The 21137-nt window shown below is 38.1% G+C and overlaps 1 protein-coding gene and 1 long non-coding RNA gene across 2 annotated transcripts in view; one reads left to right on the plus strand and one right to left on the minus strand.

Annotated features, from left to right (window-relative positions):
- Positions 1-1581: 1581 nt before the first annotated feature.
- On the minus strand, positions 1582-19918 carry LOC127554966 (uncharacterized). The gene is made up of 2 exons (XR_007952115.1): positions 19824-19918; positions 1582-1792 (listed from the first exon to the last, which is right to left on the minus strand). It is a non-coding gene; the product is annotated as an uncharacterized LOC127554966 (long non-coding RNA).
- FDX1 (ferredoxin 1) overlaps positions 19912-21137 on the plus strand; it is a 28386-nt gene continuing 27160 nt past the window's right edge. The window contains exon 1 of the mRNA XM_051986948.1: positions 19912-20211. Within this exon, the coding sequence (XP_051842908.1) occupies positions 20015-20211 (197 nt within the window). The 5' untranslated portion in view covers positions 19912-20014. The remainder of the gene's footprint in view (positions 20212-21137) is intronic.

A 21137-nucleotide genomic window follows, 5' to 3' on the forward strand; every position in this document is an offset into this window, starting at 1 on the left:
TTTAGCCAGCATCTGTTAAAATGTGTGGGGATATTATGGAAGCCCGGAGATAAAATTGTCCCCATTAACTGGTGGGGATTATGTTCCCCAGGATTTGCCCACTCAAAGGCAAAAAGAAATTATGAGTATCAAAGGTATGCAAAAGAAATCAACTTTAAGATCTAAAATAGAAAACCATTTTGCATTCCTTGAGATCTGACTTAGGACAGTATATCTATTGTGCCTGAATTAGGCACAATAGGGTAAATTAGAGTAGCTGCCTCATTAACAGCTGAAATTCTGTACTATATAAAAGTCTCGCTTTGGTTGTCTGATGGGGAGGATGGGTTTATTAAAAGGAGACTCACAAGGAACGAAAAACCTGTGCTTAAGAAATTTTTAAATCGAGGATTGCAATCCCCCCCTGGCCTCTGGCCAGTACAGAGGGTATTGGTGTCTATGAGGGAACATGCTGGGGTCCCAGAGATGCACTAAGACTAAAGGGGTTGCATGAGTGGCCAGTGATCCCTTGGTCCCAGACAGAGGAATCAACTTCCATCCAGATTTCAGATGGAATATGGGAGGGCTTTGAGAGAAGCACAAAAAGTTCATCCAGAGGTCTGAGATGGGAAAATTGGTCCCCCAGTTTAACCACTAAATCATACCCAACAAGGGAGCAGGACAGGAGGAGATGATAAGAAAAGATTGTTAAATACTAATAGGTCACCAAACTGGCAAGGCAGAGGGTAAGTCTGGAAACTGTTCCTAAGTTTTCCTTCAATATCCATCACCTTATGAGGAGAGGGGCAGGTGAAGCCAGAGTGCCAGAGCAGGATAGAAAACAACACCCTGTATCAAAAAGAAATTCAATGGACTTACTGGCCACATCCAAGTTGCCTTGGGTTCAGCCATTTGTGGTCCAAGGGAGAATCTGGCCAAACCCTGGGCACTCCCACTTTTAGTCCGGAAGAGTCCAGAGAATAGGAAATGGGAGGAGGCAGTTTGACCCCTCTGTGGGCAGTCTATCTTCCAATGCCCCTCCTGATTGTACCTAGGGTAAGGGCCTGGGGGGTTTCTTCAAGAACAGTTGAGAGATCAATGGCCCTGGCATAGCACCTGAGGCATGAATTTCCGTGGTTCCCAAATATGGCAGCAGCTAAAAATTGAACCTGTTCTTTGTTTCTTGCTCTGGCCCTGCCATCTTGCTCCTTTGTTGCTGTTCTGTCCCTATTACTAAAAACTCCAAAGGCTGTTTCCAACAGCTGAGTCTGAGAAGATTGAGGACACATGGCTAACTTCTGCACTTTCCTCCAAATGTCTGGGCAGACCGACTAATAAAAATGTAAAGAAAGGATCATCCAGGAGGACAGTATTGACTTTCACTTCCCCTCCAACAAATTTTACCAGCAGCATCCTACAGTTCTGTATTAATTTATGATCTTGGCACAAGGTCATAAAGGCTTGGACATAGGGTGTAATGTCTATGCTAGTTTTCTGGAAGATCTCTGGACGGGCCTTGGTCTTTAGGTGAAGAAGTGATGAAGGCAGGAGAGCCACCACGAGGTGTAATGCCGGAGAAACTGAGGCAGGAGAGAGATTAGAGAGTTTTTAATATTTTATTAATGGGAGAGTAAAATTGACTGGACAGGATTCTTGTCTCAAATTATCCAGTCAGAGATAAAGATATACTGGGACCAAGGAATCCATGTTGGTCCCAGGCCTGGAGGAGACTGTCATCTCAAAGAATCCCAGCGTCCAGAATCCAGCCTCCAGCCTCCAGCAATGAATGGAGGAACCCCAACTTCTTAAATACCTTTTGGAGACAAAGAAGAGGGAAAAAAGCGGGAAAGCCTCTGTCAGGATAGGGGAGGCCATAAACCCCCCAAAAACCAGAAACAGGATGTCTGAATACACAGAGATAAAGATGTCAGTGAAATAGCTTGAAATATTTTAGAGGGATATTGTAAATTCTTGAGGACAGAAAAGAGTCAGGAGGCCTACTCTCTTGTTTATCTTGCTTGGGCTAATAATTTATAACCTTAGAGTAAATTGTCCTCAGTCTTAATGGACCAGAGGAAGATTTACAGCTTAGGGGAATAGTTAGGGAGACTGAGATAAGGGAAATTTGTACAGGAAAACTGAGTCAGGACAGTTAGAGAAAACTGTGGCATAACATTCCACACTCTCTCTCCTAAATATTCAAACCTTTGAATCTTAGCACCTTCCTCTAGATACCCAGGAGGTCTTTGTCCCACCCTATGTAAAGCAAATGAGCCAAAATAAAACTAGAAAAATGTAAGGACTCATATGGCAAGATGATCTCTCTGATAACCCCAGAGTTAACTGCTGTACAAAGGCTCCCTTGTTGCAAGCATGTCAGGTCCTCTACAATTCTGGAGCACCATCTCAGCCAGAGAATCCAGTTTGAGATGGACAGTTAGGTCTGTGGTCATTTGTGCACTCAACTAGCAGCAGGGCTCAAGGGCTCATTCAAAGGGCAACCCACTCCAGGGGAGAAGAGTAAGGCTTGGAGTAGCTTCACCTGTCCGGGCCCAGAGCTGCTACTACTAGAATACAGATTTCTGAGCAGATTATGCACAGTTAGACCATCAAGGCAGACAAACTCCAAACTTTTTAGGTGCCTCATGCCAAACTTCAAGGTCCTTTGAAATGCTGAAGTACTAATTAATGAACTGGGGTTACAGGAATGGAAAAACATATCAGAGAGACTGCCAGTCCCAAGACAGGTGTCTGATTTCTAAAACTTTTCTTAAAAAATTATAATCTCAAAAACTGAGTCTGCCAGGGCAATTTTAACAAAATAAGGGATTCTAAAGCTAAAACATTCAAATTCAATCGGAACTAGTGAGATAGGAATAGAGCAGAAGTGCCTAAGCAAAGTGAATAGGAGCTAGGGGTTCCCATTCTTTCAGGTATTTTGAAAAAAATACACCAGTTTCCCCAATGTTCTATCTCTTCCTTCCCTTTTTTTCCTCATAGAAAGGAATTATCAAATGACCATTCCCCATATAAATCCCAAGAGTGAATCAAATTCACTATACATAACAGACTAGTACAGTAGCATTTCCTTAAAAGCCCTCAAACATAACAGCAATAATTACACAGCTTTAACAAATCCCATCCCAAATCTTAAGCACACAGTAATAGATGATCCAGGTAAGATTTAACAGTCAGTCATCAAACATTCCCAAAGTCCCTTATATCAGTCCAAAGTACACTAAGATGCAGGGTCCAGTCCATGGTCTCATTTAAAACTGCTGCTTCAGGCTGAGAAGTGATAGGAGGCTCTCATTCCATGCAGAGTGGGTGTGTGCCGTGGTGACAATCAAAGCTGATCAAAGCTGATCCAGGTCCCAAAAGCAAGCCAATATCTGTAATTTGACCAAAATCTAGAACAAAAACACAGATCTAACACATAAAGATTAGATCAGTCTCAAATAGAAAGACTCAGTTCACCATGCTGTTGCAAAACATGAGGAGGCCAAAATAAATTGTTTCCTATGTGAAGAGATGAGTTTGTTTTACAGGCCAAGCAAACGGGTGCAGTCCCAAGTTGTAACATCAGTGAGGTCTCACAGACCCCTGTTAATTGTCCTCTTATCATGTAGAAACCTTAAAGAAACAAAACACAAATATCCAGTGACAGACGGATGACCAGGAGAAATACTCAGTTGCCCAAGCATTTAGGATACAATGATTACATATAACCAGACTGAAAATAGCAAGGCATGACATAATTGAATTGCATTAACAGTTCTGTTGACTATTGTTCTAATCATAGAGATCAGTTATAGAAGGAAAAATGCAAGAACATAACTATAACATAACAATAACATAACATAAGCAGTTAAAACTCAACCTTCAGCACATACAGAATAACATAGCGTTAACCCAATTTTATTCCAATCAATTGTCCCAGTAACTGTCAGAGGGTGGAGCTTTAAAACTCCCAAATAGCATTAACTAATTAACTATAAGCCCAAGAACTTTTACCTCCAATAACAGATGCCATTAATCAAATTTCTGATAAATCCTAAACAATTATTTATCATAACCTTACAGTAATAATAGAAAGAAATTTTGCCTCAGTAGGTTCACAATTTAGAACAATTATCATATTTAGGTAAATGTTACATGAGTGAACATTATACATACAAATCATTTTGCTTTTAAAATACCCAATACATAGAAAAATATCCCAAATTGCATATTGTCCATAACAGAAACATTTTCAAAAGGACAAAGAAAAAAATATTATGTTCAGAGGCCCTTTCAATAGCCTCAGGATGACCCAATACAATCAATTTAAACTTATACAAAAGACCCAATTCCACATAAAGAATTCAAGAAGGTTTTCAACATAGCAATTAAACTTTTAGAAATATTCCTACCAAAGTGTGGATCACATTTATGACCATATCTCTTAACCAAGAAAACATTTATATACCAAAGAAACAAATATTCACTCAATTAACCTAAAAGTAAGTATGTCCTTAAAAATCACAGTTTGCTGCACTGGCCATAATCAGATAAGAAAAAAATGGCAGGAACATACTTAGAGAGGAGAGGGAAGGAGAGGATTCCACGTGGCCACCCTTCCCCTATTCCTGCCCCCTAGGAAAAAACTTCCCCACTCAATTTCCTACATGGGGATCCTTTTCAAGATTTAGCCCATCAATTTCCCAACGTCAGGTTTCCTCCCAAATCCACCCATTTCCAACTTTCTCTTTCTCCCTGGCTACATACTTGAACAATCTCCTTAAAGAATTTTCCTACCAGATGCTTCTTTGGTAAAGTAGCAGAAGACAGTGGGTGTGGGTGGCTCCCTCCCCCACCTCTTCACCTACTCCCCAAAGTCTTTCTTTCACCCTCCTAAAACCAGGCAAACCTCTAATTGCCCCTACAAATCAGTCCTTCCTAAATCATCAGCATTCCTCTTTCCTTTTTCCTTCAAAAACCTGTAAGATTCACACTATAGTGAATAGCCCAAACCTCCACAAAACCCATACATGTCCAGCAGAGCTGGATTTAAAGTATAATTTATGTTAACAAATAACTCAATATATTTCAGAAGGTAACAAACTGAATCAAACTAAATACAGCTGTTTTTAAAAGTTTTTTTTTTCTTTTCTTTTCCACCACATTTCTTCTAACAGCTATTAGCATCTTATCTCCAGAGCTTTTTATTGCTCAGGCCAGGCTAAGCTTGAATTTTATTGCTCTTTACTCTAGTCCAAACTTTCAAATCCCTTTCAATCTATTTTTTAATTTCTTTTTTATTTCTTCCCTTCTCTCCCTTTTCTCCCTTTTCCTCCACAAAACTGCTACAGTCAGCCAGAGACAGAAGGAGAGAGAAAGATTTTTCAAACTTCTTGATATTTTCTAAGCCTGCAACACAGAGGCTGAATTCTTATCTCTTACAAGCTTGCTAACTTTTAACAGACACACACAGACACACGTGGAGCTCCATTTTACTAAGCACAATTGCAACGTTGTTCTTAAAAATTTCCAACCAAACAAAGCAGACAGACAAATCACACAGAACATAGAACATACATCACACAGACTTACACAGTTACAACATTAAACAAACATATACCACATACCCAGAGGATATTTTCCAGCGTCCCAGAAAATACTTGTCTCAGAACTTTTAAACCCGTCGGTATTTATTCTGAGACCACAGGTTGCTAGCAACAGACCAGACCAGAACCAGAATAACCAGAACCAGAACCAGAACCAGAACCAGATGCAGATGGTACCCCAAAAAAGTACCTAGACAGACTTACTCTCCCAAATGCTGAATTGATTTTGTTGTCTACTGTAGGCCAGACTGAGGCTGAAAAACTGCTTCCTTTTCCCTGGAGGCTCTGGGGGTAGCCAGAGTGCTGGTCTTTTCCCAAGGAACAGACCTAGGTCCTGAGCCTCCTCAGGCCTAGGTGGAGAGTGAGAGGTCTCTAATCTCTAATCCAGTTCTCAGTTTCTATTATCTCGGTCGGACCTCCAAAATGTAATGCCGGAGAAACTGAGGTAGGAGAGAGATTAGAGAGTTTTTAATATTTTACTAATGGGAGAGTAAAATTGACTGGACAGGACTCTCGTCTCAAATTATCCAGTCAGACAGAGATAAAGATACTGGGACCAAGGAATCCATGTTGGTCCCAGGGCTGGAGAAGACTGTCATCTCAAAGAATCCAGCGTCCAGAATCTAGCATCCAGCCGCCAGCCTCCAGCTGCCAACCTCCAGCAATAAATGGAGGAACCCCCACTTCTTAAATACCTTTTGGAGACAAAGAAGAGGGAAAAAAGCGGGAAAGCCTCTGTCAGGATAGGGGAGGCCATAACCCCCCCCAAAAAACCCAGAAACAGGGTGTCTGAATACACAGAGATAAAGATGTCAGTGAAATATCTTGAAATATTTTAGAGGGATATTTTAAATTCTTGAGGACAGAAAAGAGTCAGGAGGTCTACTCTCTTGTTTATCTTGCTTGGGCTAACAATTTATAACCTTAAGAGTAAATGGTCCTCAGTCTTAATGGACCAGAGGGAGATTTACAGCTTAGGGGAATAGTTAGGGAGACTGAGATAAGGGAAACTTGTACAGGGAAACTGAGTCAGGACAGTTAAAGAAAACTGTGGCATAACAGAGGCTGGTCAAAGATGGAGTCTGCAGTCTAGAGTCTGGAGTTTTCTCTGTGTCTATGGCTGAGACTCTGAGTTCCCAGTCCTCTCAGCCTTTAAATACCTTAGTATGATTACATCACTACAGAACACTAAGCATGTGCCAACTGTAGAACCATTACATCACCATATCACACTGAGTATAAGCCAACTAGAGTGACTACATCATTACACTGCACTAAGTATATGTTAGAAAACCATTATCTCATCAATCACACTGAGTAAACACCCTGCTGTAAGTATCTTTAAGTATGCCTTTCCAGAGTTATTATATTGTATTGCAAGAATTTCCAATTCTGGGAGTCCCCAGTCAAGGAAAATTGGCTGAGCGTGGAGCTTCTGACAGCCCCACAGGCCTTTCTAGGTGCTTCTAGTTGTCTCAGCTATAGGATATAATTTAAAAGGCTTACTTTAACAAGGAGGATGTGAAATTTGGGGCTTCCCGTATGGGCTACCAAATGTTGAGGGATAAAGCACTTCAACAATGTTAGGGATCCCCACATCAGTGTCGCAGGTATGGCAAAAGAATTCACAAATTCAATTTGTCTCCAAGTTAAGGGACAAAGATTTATTATGCTGATGATGGTTGGGCTAAGTTTCAAAAAGGATTAGCAAGGAAGCAAGAGAAAGAAGATAGATTTACAGGACATAGTTAGACCAGAGCTCATGTTACTTATTTGCTAATTTTGTGGCTTACAGGTGGATTTGAGGGGTGGTCTATTCACTATTGTTTCAGGAACTTGGTTATCACTGATTAACAGATTATCTGTCAGTCTGTAATGTTTGTAGGATTATTCTAAGGCTAGAAGACTTTAGAATCATTGATATACAGATTGTTAGAATAATAACATTCTAAGGTCAAAGGCTCTCAGAATCATTGATATATCTTCCCTAAAGTCTAAGGGAGGAAATAATATTATATTCTTAGGCCAGAGGATTTTTACAATCACTGATATACAGATTGATAAAACAGAGCCATTTTAAGGTCAGGGAACCTCCTCACTGCTATGTTTCCCCTAGAAGCCTTACCCCATAAATATTAAGTAATCAATTCTCAAAGATTTGATAGCAACTTCAGTTTCTTTATAGAACTCAAGGCACATCCCAAACCCACCAATAATTTTGGGCTCAATAAACCATGTTTGACCTGAGGATCTGATCACAGAGGGCTTAAGTGTTTCATTTGTCTCATCAATATCCCTAGTTGGATTTCTCCTGAAAATCTCTGTAATGGGCCAGAATTCTGGAGAAAGGTTTTAACTCAGTTGAATTGATAAGACAATGGTTATCTAGTTTAGCATAATGATTAATATTTCTCTAATTCAGTATGATTGAATTAATCTTACAACAAATAATGGTTCCCTAGTTATATGATTGGCTTATACTCAGTATGATGAATGGATTTAATTGTAATAGAATATTTAAGAGGTTTGAGTCAGATCTAGAGAGGACTCGAACAGATTCAGGGAAGACAGAGGCTGGAGGCTGGAGCACAAACTCTTGGACTGAGACAGACTTCAAGACAGAGCCCATTGTGGTGGTCCTCCTGCCTCCCCCACAGAAAACAAGACACATTCTGGAGGACCTCCAGAAAGCTAGCTGAGTCCCAGTCAAGGAGACAGATTATGAAGGAGACAATAAAGACTTTTGGACTTTATCTTTGGCTATTCTCGTGGTGATTATTCAGCTGAAATGAAGGCTGGTCTAAAGACCTCCAGAAAGCTAACCAGAACACTTTAAATCTCTAAGATAAAACTTTGTTATGGTTCTATTTAGGATTGGGTAACAAAGACCCTTCCCACAAAGGTACAAAATTGGTATTGGATATAGAGCTGCTTTTAATTTTCACCACAGAAATCATGTAAGATACAAAGTATTCACAGGCATGTATAAACAAACTTGGGGGAAAATTTCCTTTAATTCTAGTGTCTACCTTCTATTAATTATCCCCAATTTATAGATATATACATACAATATTAGATAGATACCTATATATTATATATATTTACCTATATATGAATAAAATATAATATTTTATGTAGATAAATATCTATATATGTGTGCATGTTCATAAGTATATATTTGTGTGTGTGTGTGTGTGTGTGTGTATTATAGTAAGTACATAGTTGTCTCCATTCTATATATTTCATTAGACTATGAACTCTTTGAGAACAGGGACTGTTTTTGCATTTCTTTGTATCCTTGGCATTTAGCACAGTGCTGGCATATAGTAGATACTTAATAAATATTTTTGACAAACTAATCAAGAGACATAAAACATGTAAAAATATACTACACCTAAAAGATCCTCTGTGGGACTTAGTTTAAACTTGCTCTGTCTGAGCTACTCATAGTAAGGTCCAGCAATTTTGCTTAGCCATGATTTGGCATCAATACTTCAACTATAGTATCCACTTTTCCTTCAAAAAGAGCATAGAGTAGTATTCATCTTCTGGCTGGCTGGCAACTGATTTTTGAGTTTAAACAATCTGAAACTCAGTATTATCTCTAAGGCTGGAAATGTTCATTGTTTAGGTTTGACAGTCACTGACCAATGCTTAGAAAAGAAAACAGAGGGCAGCCCAAACTGGGAGGTTTAGGGATTTTAATTTTAGGTTTGTCCAGGAGAATACATTTTTTTATTTTTTTATTATTTTTTTTTTGTGTGTCACCATTGCTACTAGAGGGAAGGGGAGAAAAATCCTTTCCATCTCTCACTTCAGTCTTGAACTCCAAAGGAGATAAAAAGATAGAAAAGTGTTCCAAGGGAGAGAGCCACTTAAGATAGACAGGAAAAGTTCTACTGACAAGAATCTGTTCTTCCTGACTTTTAGTCACAAATTATCTTTGATGCAACCCAGTCTAATTCCAAAGGATGCCCTTTCGAAAAAAGATCCATCCATGTTCTTCAATCAAATTAAGCAGGAGTTCTTTTGGCCATTATTACCATAGACATGTGCCAAATCCTTTTATAACCAGAATACAGATAATCTAAGTCTGGTGACTTGAACTGAGGACAGCAAAGTTATTTTTACCATCTCCTCACTTATCTTGAACTTCAGCAAACTGTCAGAATTTTGAAATCCATCTTTCCTAATTCAAAGCTTGTTTGCTCTCCTTGGTAGAGAAAAAAAGCAAGATAAAAAATGATTTCTTTTGCCTTCACTTTGTCATTCATTATCATTGTTTGAGTAAAGAGGTCATGTCCATGCCTTCTTTGATCTTTTTATCGCTAACACAGTTTTTTAAAAGCCCTTGGTTTTGTTCTTAATATTCATCCCCAGTTTCAATTCATTTTAAGATTCAGCAGTTTGGATACTAATCAAAAAAGGTTGTGCAATTATCTTTTTAAAAAAAATTTATTGGTATCTTTTGTTTTTATATCAAATTTATTTCCTAACATATTACTTCCCCTTCTCTATTCAGAGAGTCAACCAATTCGTATATCTAAGTGCAGACTTTCTGAGTTTATTAAGATATCATCTGCTTAGAGGATATTAAGAAGCAGCTGCTAGGAGAATTGTGAGGAATGGAATACTTGTGGACATTCTGTTACTGGTTCTGACTGGCCTACCATAAAGTCTAAGTCATCTCTGATCATCTCTCTCTTGCTACATTCTCCTCTGAGGGACTGAGGAATCTCCTTCACTTCTGAGTTTCAGTGAGAAAACTATCCTAAAAAATGCAGGGTTGTGGGATTTTTTCTCCTGAGGCCATAAAGTGCCTAACAACTGTACCTGGATTCTTGTCTTTTTTATTTATTCTTTTCATTCTTAGTAAAGATAGTAGAATCTCTAAAGTCTAGAAATCCAAGTCAGATGCTGCAGCCAGCCCAGCATTGATATGCTGAGAAGAATAAGTCCACCACGCCACTTCAATCAATGGAGGCTTTAAATATGAACTTGGTGAAACCAGTGATATATAGGAACTGGGCTAAATTATGAGCTTAATCACCTCTTTCCCCTTTTTACCTCTTCCCAGACCAAGGTCCTAATGGTGGAGTAATATCCTTAAGGGGTTGGGGGGAAATGTTTATGAATTTATTCCTACTGTTTGGGACAAAAAGACCTACCCAAAGTGACTACTACAGAGACCACTAATAGAAAGCAGAATTATTTATTAGAATCTCTAGAAGAGGACCCATCCTCGTCTGTGAGCCAAATTCACAGCAGGAGAGAGCCATTCCCTTGAAAATGTTCACAGCTTTTATACATTTCAGACAAAGAACCTCCAAAATCCCACCCTCTATATGGTGTGATTGGTCACATAAACCTTTATTCCCCTATTTGGTCATGGAATGCAGTAGATATATAGCTTTCCCACCTTGAACCATAGAATATAGTCCAGACCTATCTAAAATCACATGCTTCTTCACCATGGATCCTCTTTTGGATAGTGGACATAGTCCAGGCCTTATCTAAAATCACATGCTTCCTAAACTGAGGCCTTTAAAGCTTTTGCTAACAGTCCCTGATCAATATGTGCTTAATCTGTAAGTTCTTCACCTTTTCCCCACACACTGCTATATCTATCTATGAAGAATTCTTCACAATCAATGTTGGGTGATGGAATGGAAGTGGAATGCAGGTGGCTGGCTTCCTAAAAATTGATAAGAATACAGACAGTAGGGGCTTGAGACAATGGCAGCAGGGGAAAAGCTACCATATACCCCTCAGGGTACACTTGAACTTTGAGTAGCAATGTTAACAATGTGATCCTAAGAGAATGAGGTCACAAGTACCAACAACAACAAAAAGGAAGCTAAAAAAAGCAGTTCTGCAAAACTAGTCAGCGAATCAACCAGGTCTGACATAATTTCTAATTTTTTACATTTGCCCATTCTTTACCTCTTTAAGGAAGAAAGGAAGATGTGTTCCAGCATCTCTTCTTTGGAATAAGCATGGTCATTATAATTGTGTAACACTGAGTTTTAGTTTTTATAGTTTCCATTTATAATCTTGCACTCATTTTTGGTATATTTTCTACTTCTGCTTCTCTTTACATTAGTTTATATAAGTTTTCCCATGCTTCTCTGAAATCTTATAGTATTTCTAATAATATGGTAATATTCTGCTATATAAGTATGCTATAATTTGTTTATATATTCAATATGCCAATCAATAGGACTCTATTCCACACCACTACTACTTGTTTGCTACAACAAAAAGTTGCTGCTATGAATATTCTGGTGTATATAGAAGCTTTCTATCTTTAACCTCCTTGTAAAATATTTTTACAGTGAGATCTGTACATCAGAAGTTTACAGACATTCCAACTACGTTCTTAACATAATTCTGCATTGGTTTCTAGAATGATTGGCCCAATTAATAGTTCCATCAATGGTTTCTTAGTATGTCTGTTTGTCTACAACACCTCCAGCACTGATTCTTTCAATTTTTAGCTAGCTTTGTACAGTTTACTGAGTATGAGGTGAAACCTCAGAGATATTTTGATTTGCTTTTCTTTAATGAGAGATTTGAAATAATTTTTAATTACGTTTATTTAAGTTTTTTATTTCCAAAAGTTTTATTAGTAGATTTTTTTACAAATTGAAAAAATGAAATTGCATTCTTAAAAGAATGTATGCTGAATGTCAAGAAAATAGCAACAATATTGAAAGCAATGTGTAAATAAAAAAAATATCCTATGTATACAGCTGTAGTTTTCCAAACTATGGTCTACCCATGATCCTTTACAAATAATGATTTTACTGAACTGTTACAGGTAAATGCTGTCTTATTTCCTGTACTCTCAGGACAACTTGGAATAAAGAAAGAGGAAGAATTAGGGATTTTAAAATAAATCTAGTCATAGAAACTTTTTCTGATATTAGTCATGCCACCAGAGTTTTGTCTTGCCATAAATGGTTCTCCTGTTATGGTATATATGAATTATAAATCTTTTAGAAAAGGATGACTGAGAAAGGGACCTTTTTGAAAGGCGCATATGCCCTTCTGGGCACCAATGGAAAGAGGTAGATAATCTATTGGTACAATTCCTCTAATTTAGTTAAGTGAAAGTTAGTTGTCCAATGGAAGGTTTGCTATCTAAAATGATGGTGTCAAGAACACTTTTTTCAAGTGAGTCCTTTGCTAAATGAGTTGCAAAACCTACATCAAAAGGTATAGTGAATTTGCTGACAGTTGTAAATGACCCTGCAGCCTGAAGTCGTGGTGAAATCCACTGCTTCTGTTCCTTTCTCTTAATAGTTGTAAATTCTTTTGAGAACTATGTTTATGTCTTTTGACCATTTACCTATTAGAAAATAGCTCTTTCATTAGTTTCCTGCCTACTTTAAATATTATACCCTTATCAGAGACATCTGATGAAAAGATTTTTGAATATTTTGTTCCTAGTATTAGTCTTAATCATACATAAACTTTTCAATTTTGCATATTTGAAATTTTCTATTTTATTTGTTGCTATTGCCTCTATTACTTATTTGGTAAAAGATTGGTTTTGTCATGTGAAAGTATATGATCTGATTTTTATTCTCAGTTTTAGTGGTGTGAATTCTATTACTTGGGTTACTTATCCCAAGTTATCAATCTTCTATAAAAAAATTAATTGGTATATGAATTATCTGTGCATTTACACTGGTCTAATAAAATAGCTCCCTTTTTCTTCCACATTGGTGTGATGGGAATCTTTCATTTTTTAAAAATCAGTTTTACCATTCCATTCCTTCTAGAACATTTGGTTAAGTGAAGTCTGTTTTCTTTTAATATTAATCTCATCTCAATGTTGTTCTTTGTCCTTCATTTTTGAAGAGGATCAATGATATTACGGGTAATGTCTTGAGTGGTCCTTGAATTGATTTAAATGAGGCAGAGTTGCACAAAGTTATCAACTCATCCTCCCTTTGTCATTAAAGTATAGTGGTAGGTTAAAAGTCAAGATGACTGGTGATGGCCCAAGATGCAGATAACCTTGGTATCTTTGGGGTCTGAATAAACTCTAAGCACTCCGCAGCACCTGTTTCAGCTACCCTTATAGCTATTGGAACAAATTGTTCTTGTCTGCCCATTCTGGGGAAAGTTTTTACATGCCTGGGCTGCCAGTTACTGTATAAATGTTTGTTTCCTTAGAGTTATAATAAAGGCCAACTCTTCTCTCCCTCCCCATCCAATATAAAAATCTGAATGAATTCTGCATACTATTACCACGATTTCTTGTTTCCTTTTTCATTATTTCTCTTCCAAATGTTTTCTTCAATGCTTTCTACCTCTAGTTCCTTATGTGAGTATACCAGTTTAATATATGAGGCTATTCTATTTCCTGTTTTATCTCACTTATTCCTTTTTAATAATATTTCATACTCATTATCCAGTCATGAGTTACATCATAGCAAGTGATATTTATGTATTTGTAGTGGCATATACCTACTCCGTGGTCTGAGAATAACATCTTCCAAGTCTGAATGAGTTGTCAATTTTTAGCATGTCCAATTTGAAAGGAAGGAAATACTCTTATGAGAAGGCTTGTGGGCAACAAGAAGGATGGACAAAAAGAAATGATAGAAAGAAGGGGGAGAAAGGAAATACTGTAGATAATTGCATGTAACTCAAAAACAATTGTCAATATTTCTTGTTGCAATTGTGGAAGCAATTGTAGTAGGCACTTCTCTGGATAATGATATAAACAGAAATTCTACACAAAATGTTTCAGTCTGTGTGCCGTCCCTTGCTTGGCAAGTTTCTAACAGCCTAGTGTGTTATGGTAAATATTTAACAGATGACTCTCCAAAAAGGTGGAACACACTTTTAAATTTAATCTTCATTATTAACATTTTCTTACTTTCTTAATTTTAGGGAATCAACAAAACAAAAAATCAAGCCTAGGAACACATGGGCTCTCACTTGTCTGTCTGTCTGTCTTTTTTTCTCTTTCTCTCTGTCTCTCTGTCCCTTTGGCAGTCTATCTCTCTTTCTCTCTGTGTGTCTCTGTGTCTCTGGGTGTCTTTGTCTTTCTGTCTGTCTCTCTCTGTGTGTCTCTGTGTATCTCTGTTTATATCTCCTGGTGTGGTGTTGTATGGTGATTTTTGCATAAAAATATGTTTCATCTTTCTTTCAATTCATGCTGTTTCAGTTCTGAAAGTAACTTCTCAACCAACCACTTTCCATTACTCAGTTGGGAGGGGAAGAAGGCAAGGAAAGAAATTTGAAGGAAAATTGTGAAAGCATAACAAGCACTACATACACTGAAATTTGCTCCCCTCGCCATTCACTTTTAGAAATAATCAGACAATATCTGTCCATACCCAATATTCTTGTGCCTCTCTATATTATATTTTATTAAAGATTACTGGTAATGGTTCTTAGACTACAATTGAAACTACTTTCTATTTCTTTCTGGGCTATAAAATGTTTGGTTCTAGAGACTAAAATTCACACACACACATACACACACACACACACAAGCTCAACATTTTCTTATTTGCTTCTTTATTGTCTTGGGCACCAAACATACATTGGCAATCCTCTTAGTAGTTTGAATATGATTTTTGTTGCTGGGGAAGATAGAAACAGGATTGTTATTTGGGTCATTTTTTAATTCTCTCTGACATCTATTACCACTATACTATATATCTCCCAAACAATTACCTAGGTCTTTCTAGTTTTTCATGTTCCAAACAGGCCCTTCTCATTTCACTTCTATCACAATAGCCTTTGGATAGAGTTCCACATCTCAAATCTTTCTTCACTTCAATTAATCCTCCACTCAACTGCCAAAGTGATCAACTCTGGCCATGTCACACAGATATTTAAAAAAAAAAACAACACAATGGTTCTCTATTGCTTCCAAGATCATATATACAGTGCTCCATTTCACATGTAAAATCCTCCCCTCTCTCTACTGGAGCTATGATGCAGCTACATTGGACTACTTGCATTTTCTCCACAGGCTCCTCTATCTCCCTCTCTATACTCCTTCACTGGCTGTCCCCTCTTGCCTAGAATGGTTTTTTTGTTCATATCTACCTCTTGGCCTCTCAAACTCTTTCAAGACTTTGCTGAAATCCCACCTTTTCCAAGAGGCCTTTCTTGATATTCCCTTCCTTGCCCCCTTGTCTTCCCTTCCTCTGAAATTATCTTTCCTTTACATTATATATATATTATCTATAATGTAATATTACATGTAAAAACTATGTAGGTATATAGTTATTTGAATGTTGTTTCCCTCATTAGAATGAGTTCCTTGAAGACAAGCACCATGTTTTTCTCTTTTTTGTATCCTACATTTTTTTAAATTTTTAGTTTTAGTTTTTTTAATTTTAAAAATATATGCAGATAAAATTTCAACTTTTACCCTTGCAAAACCTTATGTTCCAAATTTTTTTCCCTTCTCCCCACCCTTTGCCCTAGACAGCACGTAATCCAAGCATGTGTAATCTTTCAATACATATTTCCACATTTATCATGCTACACAAGAAAAATCAGGTCAAAAAAGGAAAAAAAAAAAGATAAAAAAAAGGAAGCAAATAACAACAAAAAAGGTGAAAAGGCTATGTTGTGATCCACACTCAATCCCCACAGTCCTCTCTATAGGTTTAAATGGCTCTCTTCATGACAAGATCATTGGAACTGGCCTGAATCACCTCATTGTTCAAAAGAGCCACATCCATCAGAGTTGATCATCACATAATCTTGTTGCTGTGTACAATGTTCTCTTGGTTCTACTCACTTCAGTTCATGTATTCTTCATGTCTCTTCAGGCTTTTCTGAAATCATACTTCTGATGATTTCTTATAGAACATTCCTATAGAATTCTTATAGACTATTGCTGCTAAAAACATTTTTGCACATGTGGGTTCCTTTCCCTTTTTTATGATCTCTTTGAGTTGTAGACTCAGTAGAGACACTCCTGTGTATGCACACAAGCCTTTGGGCGTAGTTTCAAATTGTTCTCCAAAATGGTTGATGTATCCCTATATCTTAACATACTATTTAGTCCATAGTAAATGCTAAGTAAATTTTATTGACTAACTTATTCATCACAGATTTCTGATCCATAGGATGCTAGGAATAATAGAAGATCTCTTCCAAAATGGACTCAAATCCATTCTAGATCCCTTAACTTGGTGCATTAAAGGTACTTTCACTAAAAAAGCATTTATCAAGCACTTATTATATACCAGGTAGCCTGTTATAGTGGATAAAAGGAAAAATAGGCCTAGGTTAAAGTCTTATTTTTGCCACATATTGGCTTTGTGACACTTTGAGACAATCTCTCAGCATCCTCATAAAATGCTCTAAAGCTATAAATGCTATAGAGCTATAAAATCAGTACAAATGCTACTTAATTGGCAGCAGGTGTTTACTTAAAAGAATTTAATTAAATTTAATTAGATAAATTTAATTAAAGGAATTCTCAATACTATTGAAATTGGAGATCTGATCCTCTCTTCCTGCTCCCAGTCCCATTCCATCAAAGTGCCAGGCAGTATGGTAAATGTTGAGTATACAAAGATAAAAAAAAAAAAAAAAAATTCCAGCCTACAAAGAGCTTATAGGCATATAAAAGTATCAGGAGAGAAGATATATGCATCTGTAACTATACATAAAACATAAACATACATATAATAACATGTATTACTTTGCATAATCACTTATCTGGATAGGGGCAACTTGGCAGAGTAAATAAAAATGTGGTCTCAGATTCAGGAAGAAATGGGTTCAAATCCTATGTGACATATAATGGCTGTGTTGCCCTGAGTAAATCAGTTAATCTCTTAGTGCCCAAGACAAACTCTCTAAAACTATAAGTCATCCATAAATCAAATTTTACTAAATAGCTTCTATATACAAGGCATTGTGCAAGGTGCTGAAGATAGAAATACAATACATGATTGCTGACAAGGATCTTACATTCAGGTGGGAGAGAGAAAAAATATATAATACATGCAGGATAAATATAAGAGACAAAAATTTAAAAATGAATTTCAAGGTAGTTTGAGAGAGATGGAATTAAAAGCTGGAAAGATTGGGGGAAAAAATGTATATATAAGGTGGTGCTTGAACAGTGACTTAAAGGAAGAGAGGATTCTGGGAGGTGGGAGTGACTAAAAAGGGAGGGAAGTTAGAGCAAGCTCAATAACCAGGAAAAGTAGAGAAAGTGCTAATGGATGGAGGGACTGGAAATATGAATAAGGGTGGAAAAAAAAAAGTGAGGGAAGATTAGGCACCAGGAGACACAGAATGCCAAGAAGAAATGATTGTCTATAAGTTGCTCATTTGTTTTGCTTGAGGAAGTTCCCCATGAAGAACTTCCTTCTCCAATAAAATTCCAGGACTTTTGGATAAAAATAAAAATGTCTATTGAGGTTTGTTATAGTTTGGATTTCTTCTAACTATGGATTGAATCTGAAATCACTGAAATCATTTCCAACATTCAAATTCAGGGATTCTGTTAAACATAAGGTAATTGGGGAGAGGGGTGGGGAAAATGAGGAGTTAACCATGAGCAACTGAGAGTATTAGAAAAGATCTCATTTAGAAAATGGTGCTTGAGCTGAGCCTTGAAGGAATTCTAAGAAACAGAGATTAGAAATACATTTTAAGAATATTCAAAGATATGGGCATGGACCACGGAGTGTCATATGTGAAAACCAGAAGGAAAAAAAAAGTTTTTCACAGTGATCATGAATTAAGTATATATAGCATGATATCTAGGTAGTTATCTACCAAATTATATTTATAGGTTTGATTCCTGGAAGTTGATTATCCTAGTTTTAAGGTATTCTGGGGGTCCATATTACTAAAACTATAGCTAAAGAGCCATCACTGATGTACTTACCTCTAATCTCAAAGCAAAATCATTTGCTGAAGTGGTATACTAAGAATAATAGTAACAAAGAATTCCCCTCAGAGACCTGGGACATACTTTCTCACAACTTCACACAGCATCAATGGGAAAAGTAACTCTTCAATTTAACATCTGATCTTATCAAAGAACTTTCATTGCAAACACTGAATGACATTTCATTGAATCTTGAATTAATACATGCATTTTCCTTTTCATCAGCAAAATAATGTAGGATTTTGTATGGAATTTTGTTTAGTGCTTCCCGTCCTCACTAATTTTATTGGCTTTTTATATCCTCCATGTGATCCATGTGATCATGTGATCATATCTCTCATCAGAAGTTTCTGAAATATTTGTTAGCAATCCAATTCTTTTCTCAGATTTGTTTTGTTTTGGTCTGGCAGAAGATGAGGTGGGAGGGTAGTAAGCGGAATTTTAGTATGTGGAAGTAATTTTTCCCCTTTAAATATGTATCTTTTTTTGCTACAATGAAAAAAATGCTGATCTTGGAGTCAAAGTAAGGGAGTTCAAATTCCACCACTGCAGACTTTTTTCTGTTTGATGTTAGCCACGTCATTTAACCTTCATAAGTTTCAATTTCCTCATTTGTAAAATGGAAGAGCTGAGCAGATAGTTTCTAAGGACCCTTTATCTTCGATCTCAAGTCATTTTTAACTTTTTAGGGGTTCTATTTCTTCATCGCCTCTCCAGTATGAGAGGGCTGGATTTGATGACCTCTGAGGTTACTTACAGCTTTAAATACTGTAAACTTTATAATGAATTTTTAAAAAAGAAAAAGGAGGCAGTGTCGAGGTATTAGTTTCATATACAGTATTCTTCTGTGTTCTGTTTAAAGTGTTGACATAAATTTTTTAAAACAAAAAGTAGCATAAAATGGAGATTTATAGTTTCATGTGTAATCCTTTTTTGTGTTCCACAAAGAAAATGCTCTTTTGTGCGCATGTGTTTAAATTTAGAATAAAATAAAATAATACTAACACTAAAGTCTTAGATTGCCCAAGAAAAAAGTAATTTTATCAGGCAGCATTGGAAATACGGACCCTCTGGATTGTTAATACGTGAAAGAATACGTAAGGAACAAAGATAACCGTCACACGCTACTCAGGAAAAGAAAATAAGGCAAACTCTAAAACCACGCTAGGGGCGGCGATGGCCAAGAGGGGAAACCTTGACCAGTCAAGCACAGAGAAACACAACTCAGGGTCGCAGGAACGAACACTTAGGGACTGGCAAGGAGCCCTTTACGTCACCGTTGCCCAATAGCCCAAGGGCAGGGGGCGGGCGTTACGGGCGTCTTACTCTAGTAACGCACGCACCTTCCGCAAGCGAGAGCGAACTGGCGGCGCCGGGTCCTAGCGGCGCCGGATAGGAAGCGTACCCCTGCTCGGAAATCAGCGGAGCTTCGGCGGCCCTGTGCCCTTGGGCTCAGCCGCAACCCGGGAACTGGGTAGCGGGAGGCGGGGGCAGAGGCAGACCACGCTCGGCAGTAGTTCGTTACTCAGGCGGCATGGCGGCTCTGGGCTCTACCAAGCTCTTGCTGGCCGCGTCGGCGGCGTTCGGGGCTGCATCCCGACGTTGTTTCCTTCTTGCCGGATCCCGAGCGGGAGCCGGGAGGCCGGGTTGGCACGGGTTGCCGAACCAGGGGAGCGCCGCCTGCTCGGGGGCGAGTCGGCGCTTCAGCTTGTCGGTCCCGAGCCGGCGCAGGTAAGCGCCCCCGTAGCCGTCTGGGGGGAAGGGAAGCTCCCAGAGCCTGGCAGGCCCGGCTCCGCTTCTGCGTGACTCCGGTGTTTAGCGCCCAGGGTCGTCCTGCGAGGCATCCTCTGCTTCCCACCTCACCCACCTCTCTCTGCCTTCTTAGCCAGGTATGCGCGGGTCGGCGGCAGGGAGAACGAGCGCCCGACGCCCCGGAGCTGTGGCCGTAGCCCGGAGGTCCCGGCGTTACTGCTTCTTAGTTCCCCCGCACCCGGCTTCCCACATACATGTTACGTTACCTTCCTTCTTACTCTTTTACTTCTCCGGGACTTAGTTATGCCCTGGGATCTTTTTTACTTTTAATTCTCCAAATTGGTCACTCTTCCCTCTCCTTGTCCCTATCAGTCATTTCCTTAAAAAAAAAAAAATTTTTTTTTTTAAATTTTTAACCTAACTTTTTCTTTATTCATTCTAACCTCAGGACCTAAACAGAATCACTTGACTCCCCCTTACGTATGACCTCCTTAAATACTTGCAGAGAGCAATCGCGCTCTCCCTCCCACCCAGATTATTTCCTTCAAATTGTTAGTCATTTTAGAGCTGGAAGATACTTTGAAAGTCATTTAGTCCCCTTTTTTTCTGAAGCTAGAGAAATTGAGTTGTTCCCAGAGTTACATAGTAGCAAATGGTATAGAACTTTAGCTTCTAGGACTCTGAATCTTGTTTCTTTCACTTACCTAAAGTAACTACTTGGCAGTGAGATAGTGCTGCGTCAGAGTATTCAAAGTATCTCAGAAAAACCTGAATTTAAATCCTTCCTCAGACACTTAGAAGCAGTATCACCCTGGACAAGTCACTTTAATCTCTCAGCTTCATTCCCTCATTTGTAAGATGAGGGTTAAAAAATAGCATTTGTTTCACAGGGTTGTTGTGAGGAT

This window comes from Antechinus flavipes, chromosome 3 (genome assembly GCF_016432865.1).
Source record: "Antechinus flavipes isolate AdamAnt ecotype Samford, QLD, Australia chromosome 3, AdamAnt_v2, whole genome shotgun sequence".
Classification (NCBI taxonomy): domain Eukaryota; kingdom Metazoa; phylum Chordata; class Mammalia; order Dasyuromorphia; family Dasyuridae; genus Antechinus; species Antechinus flavipes.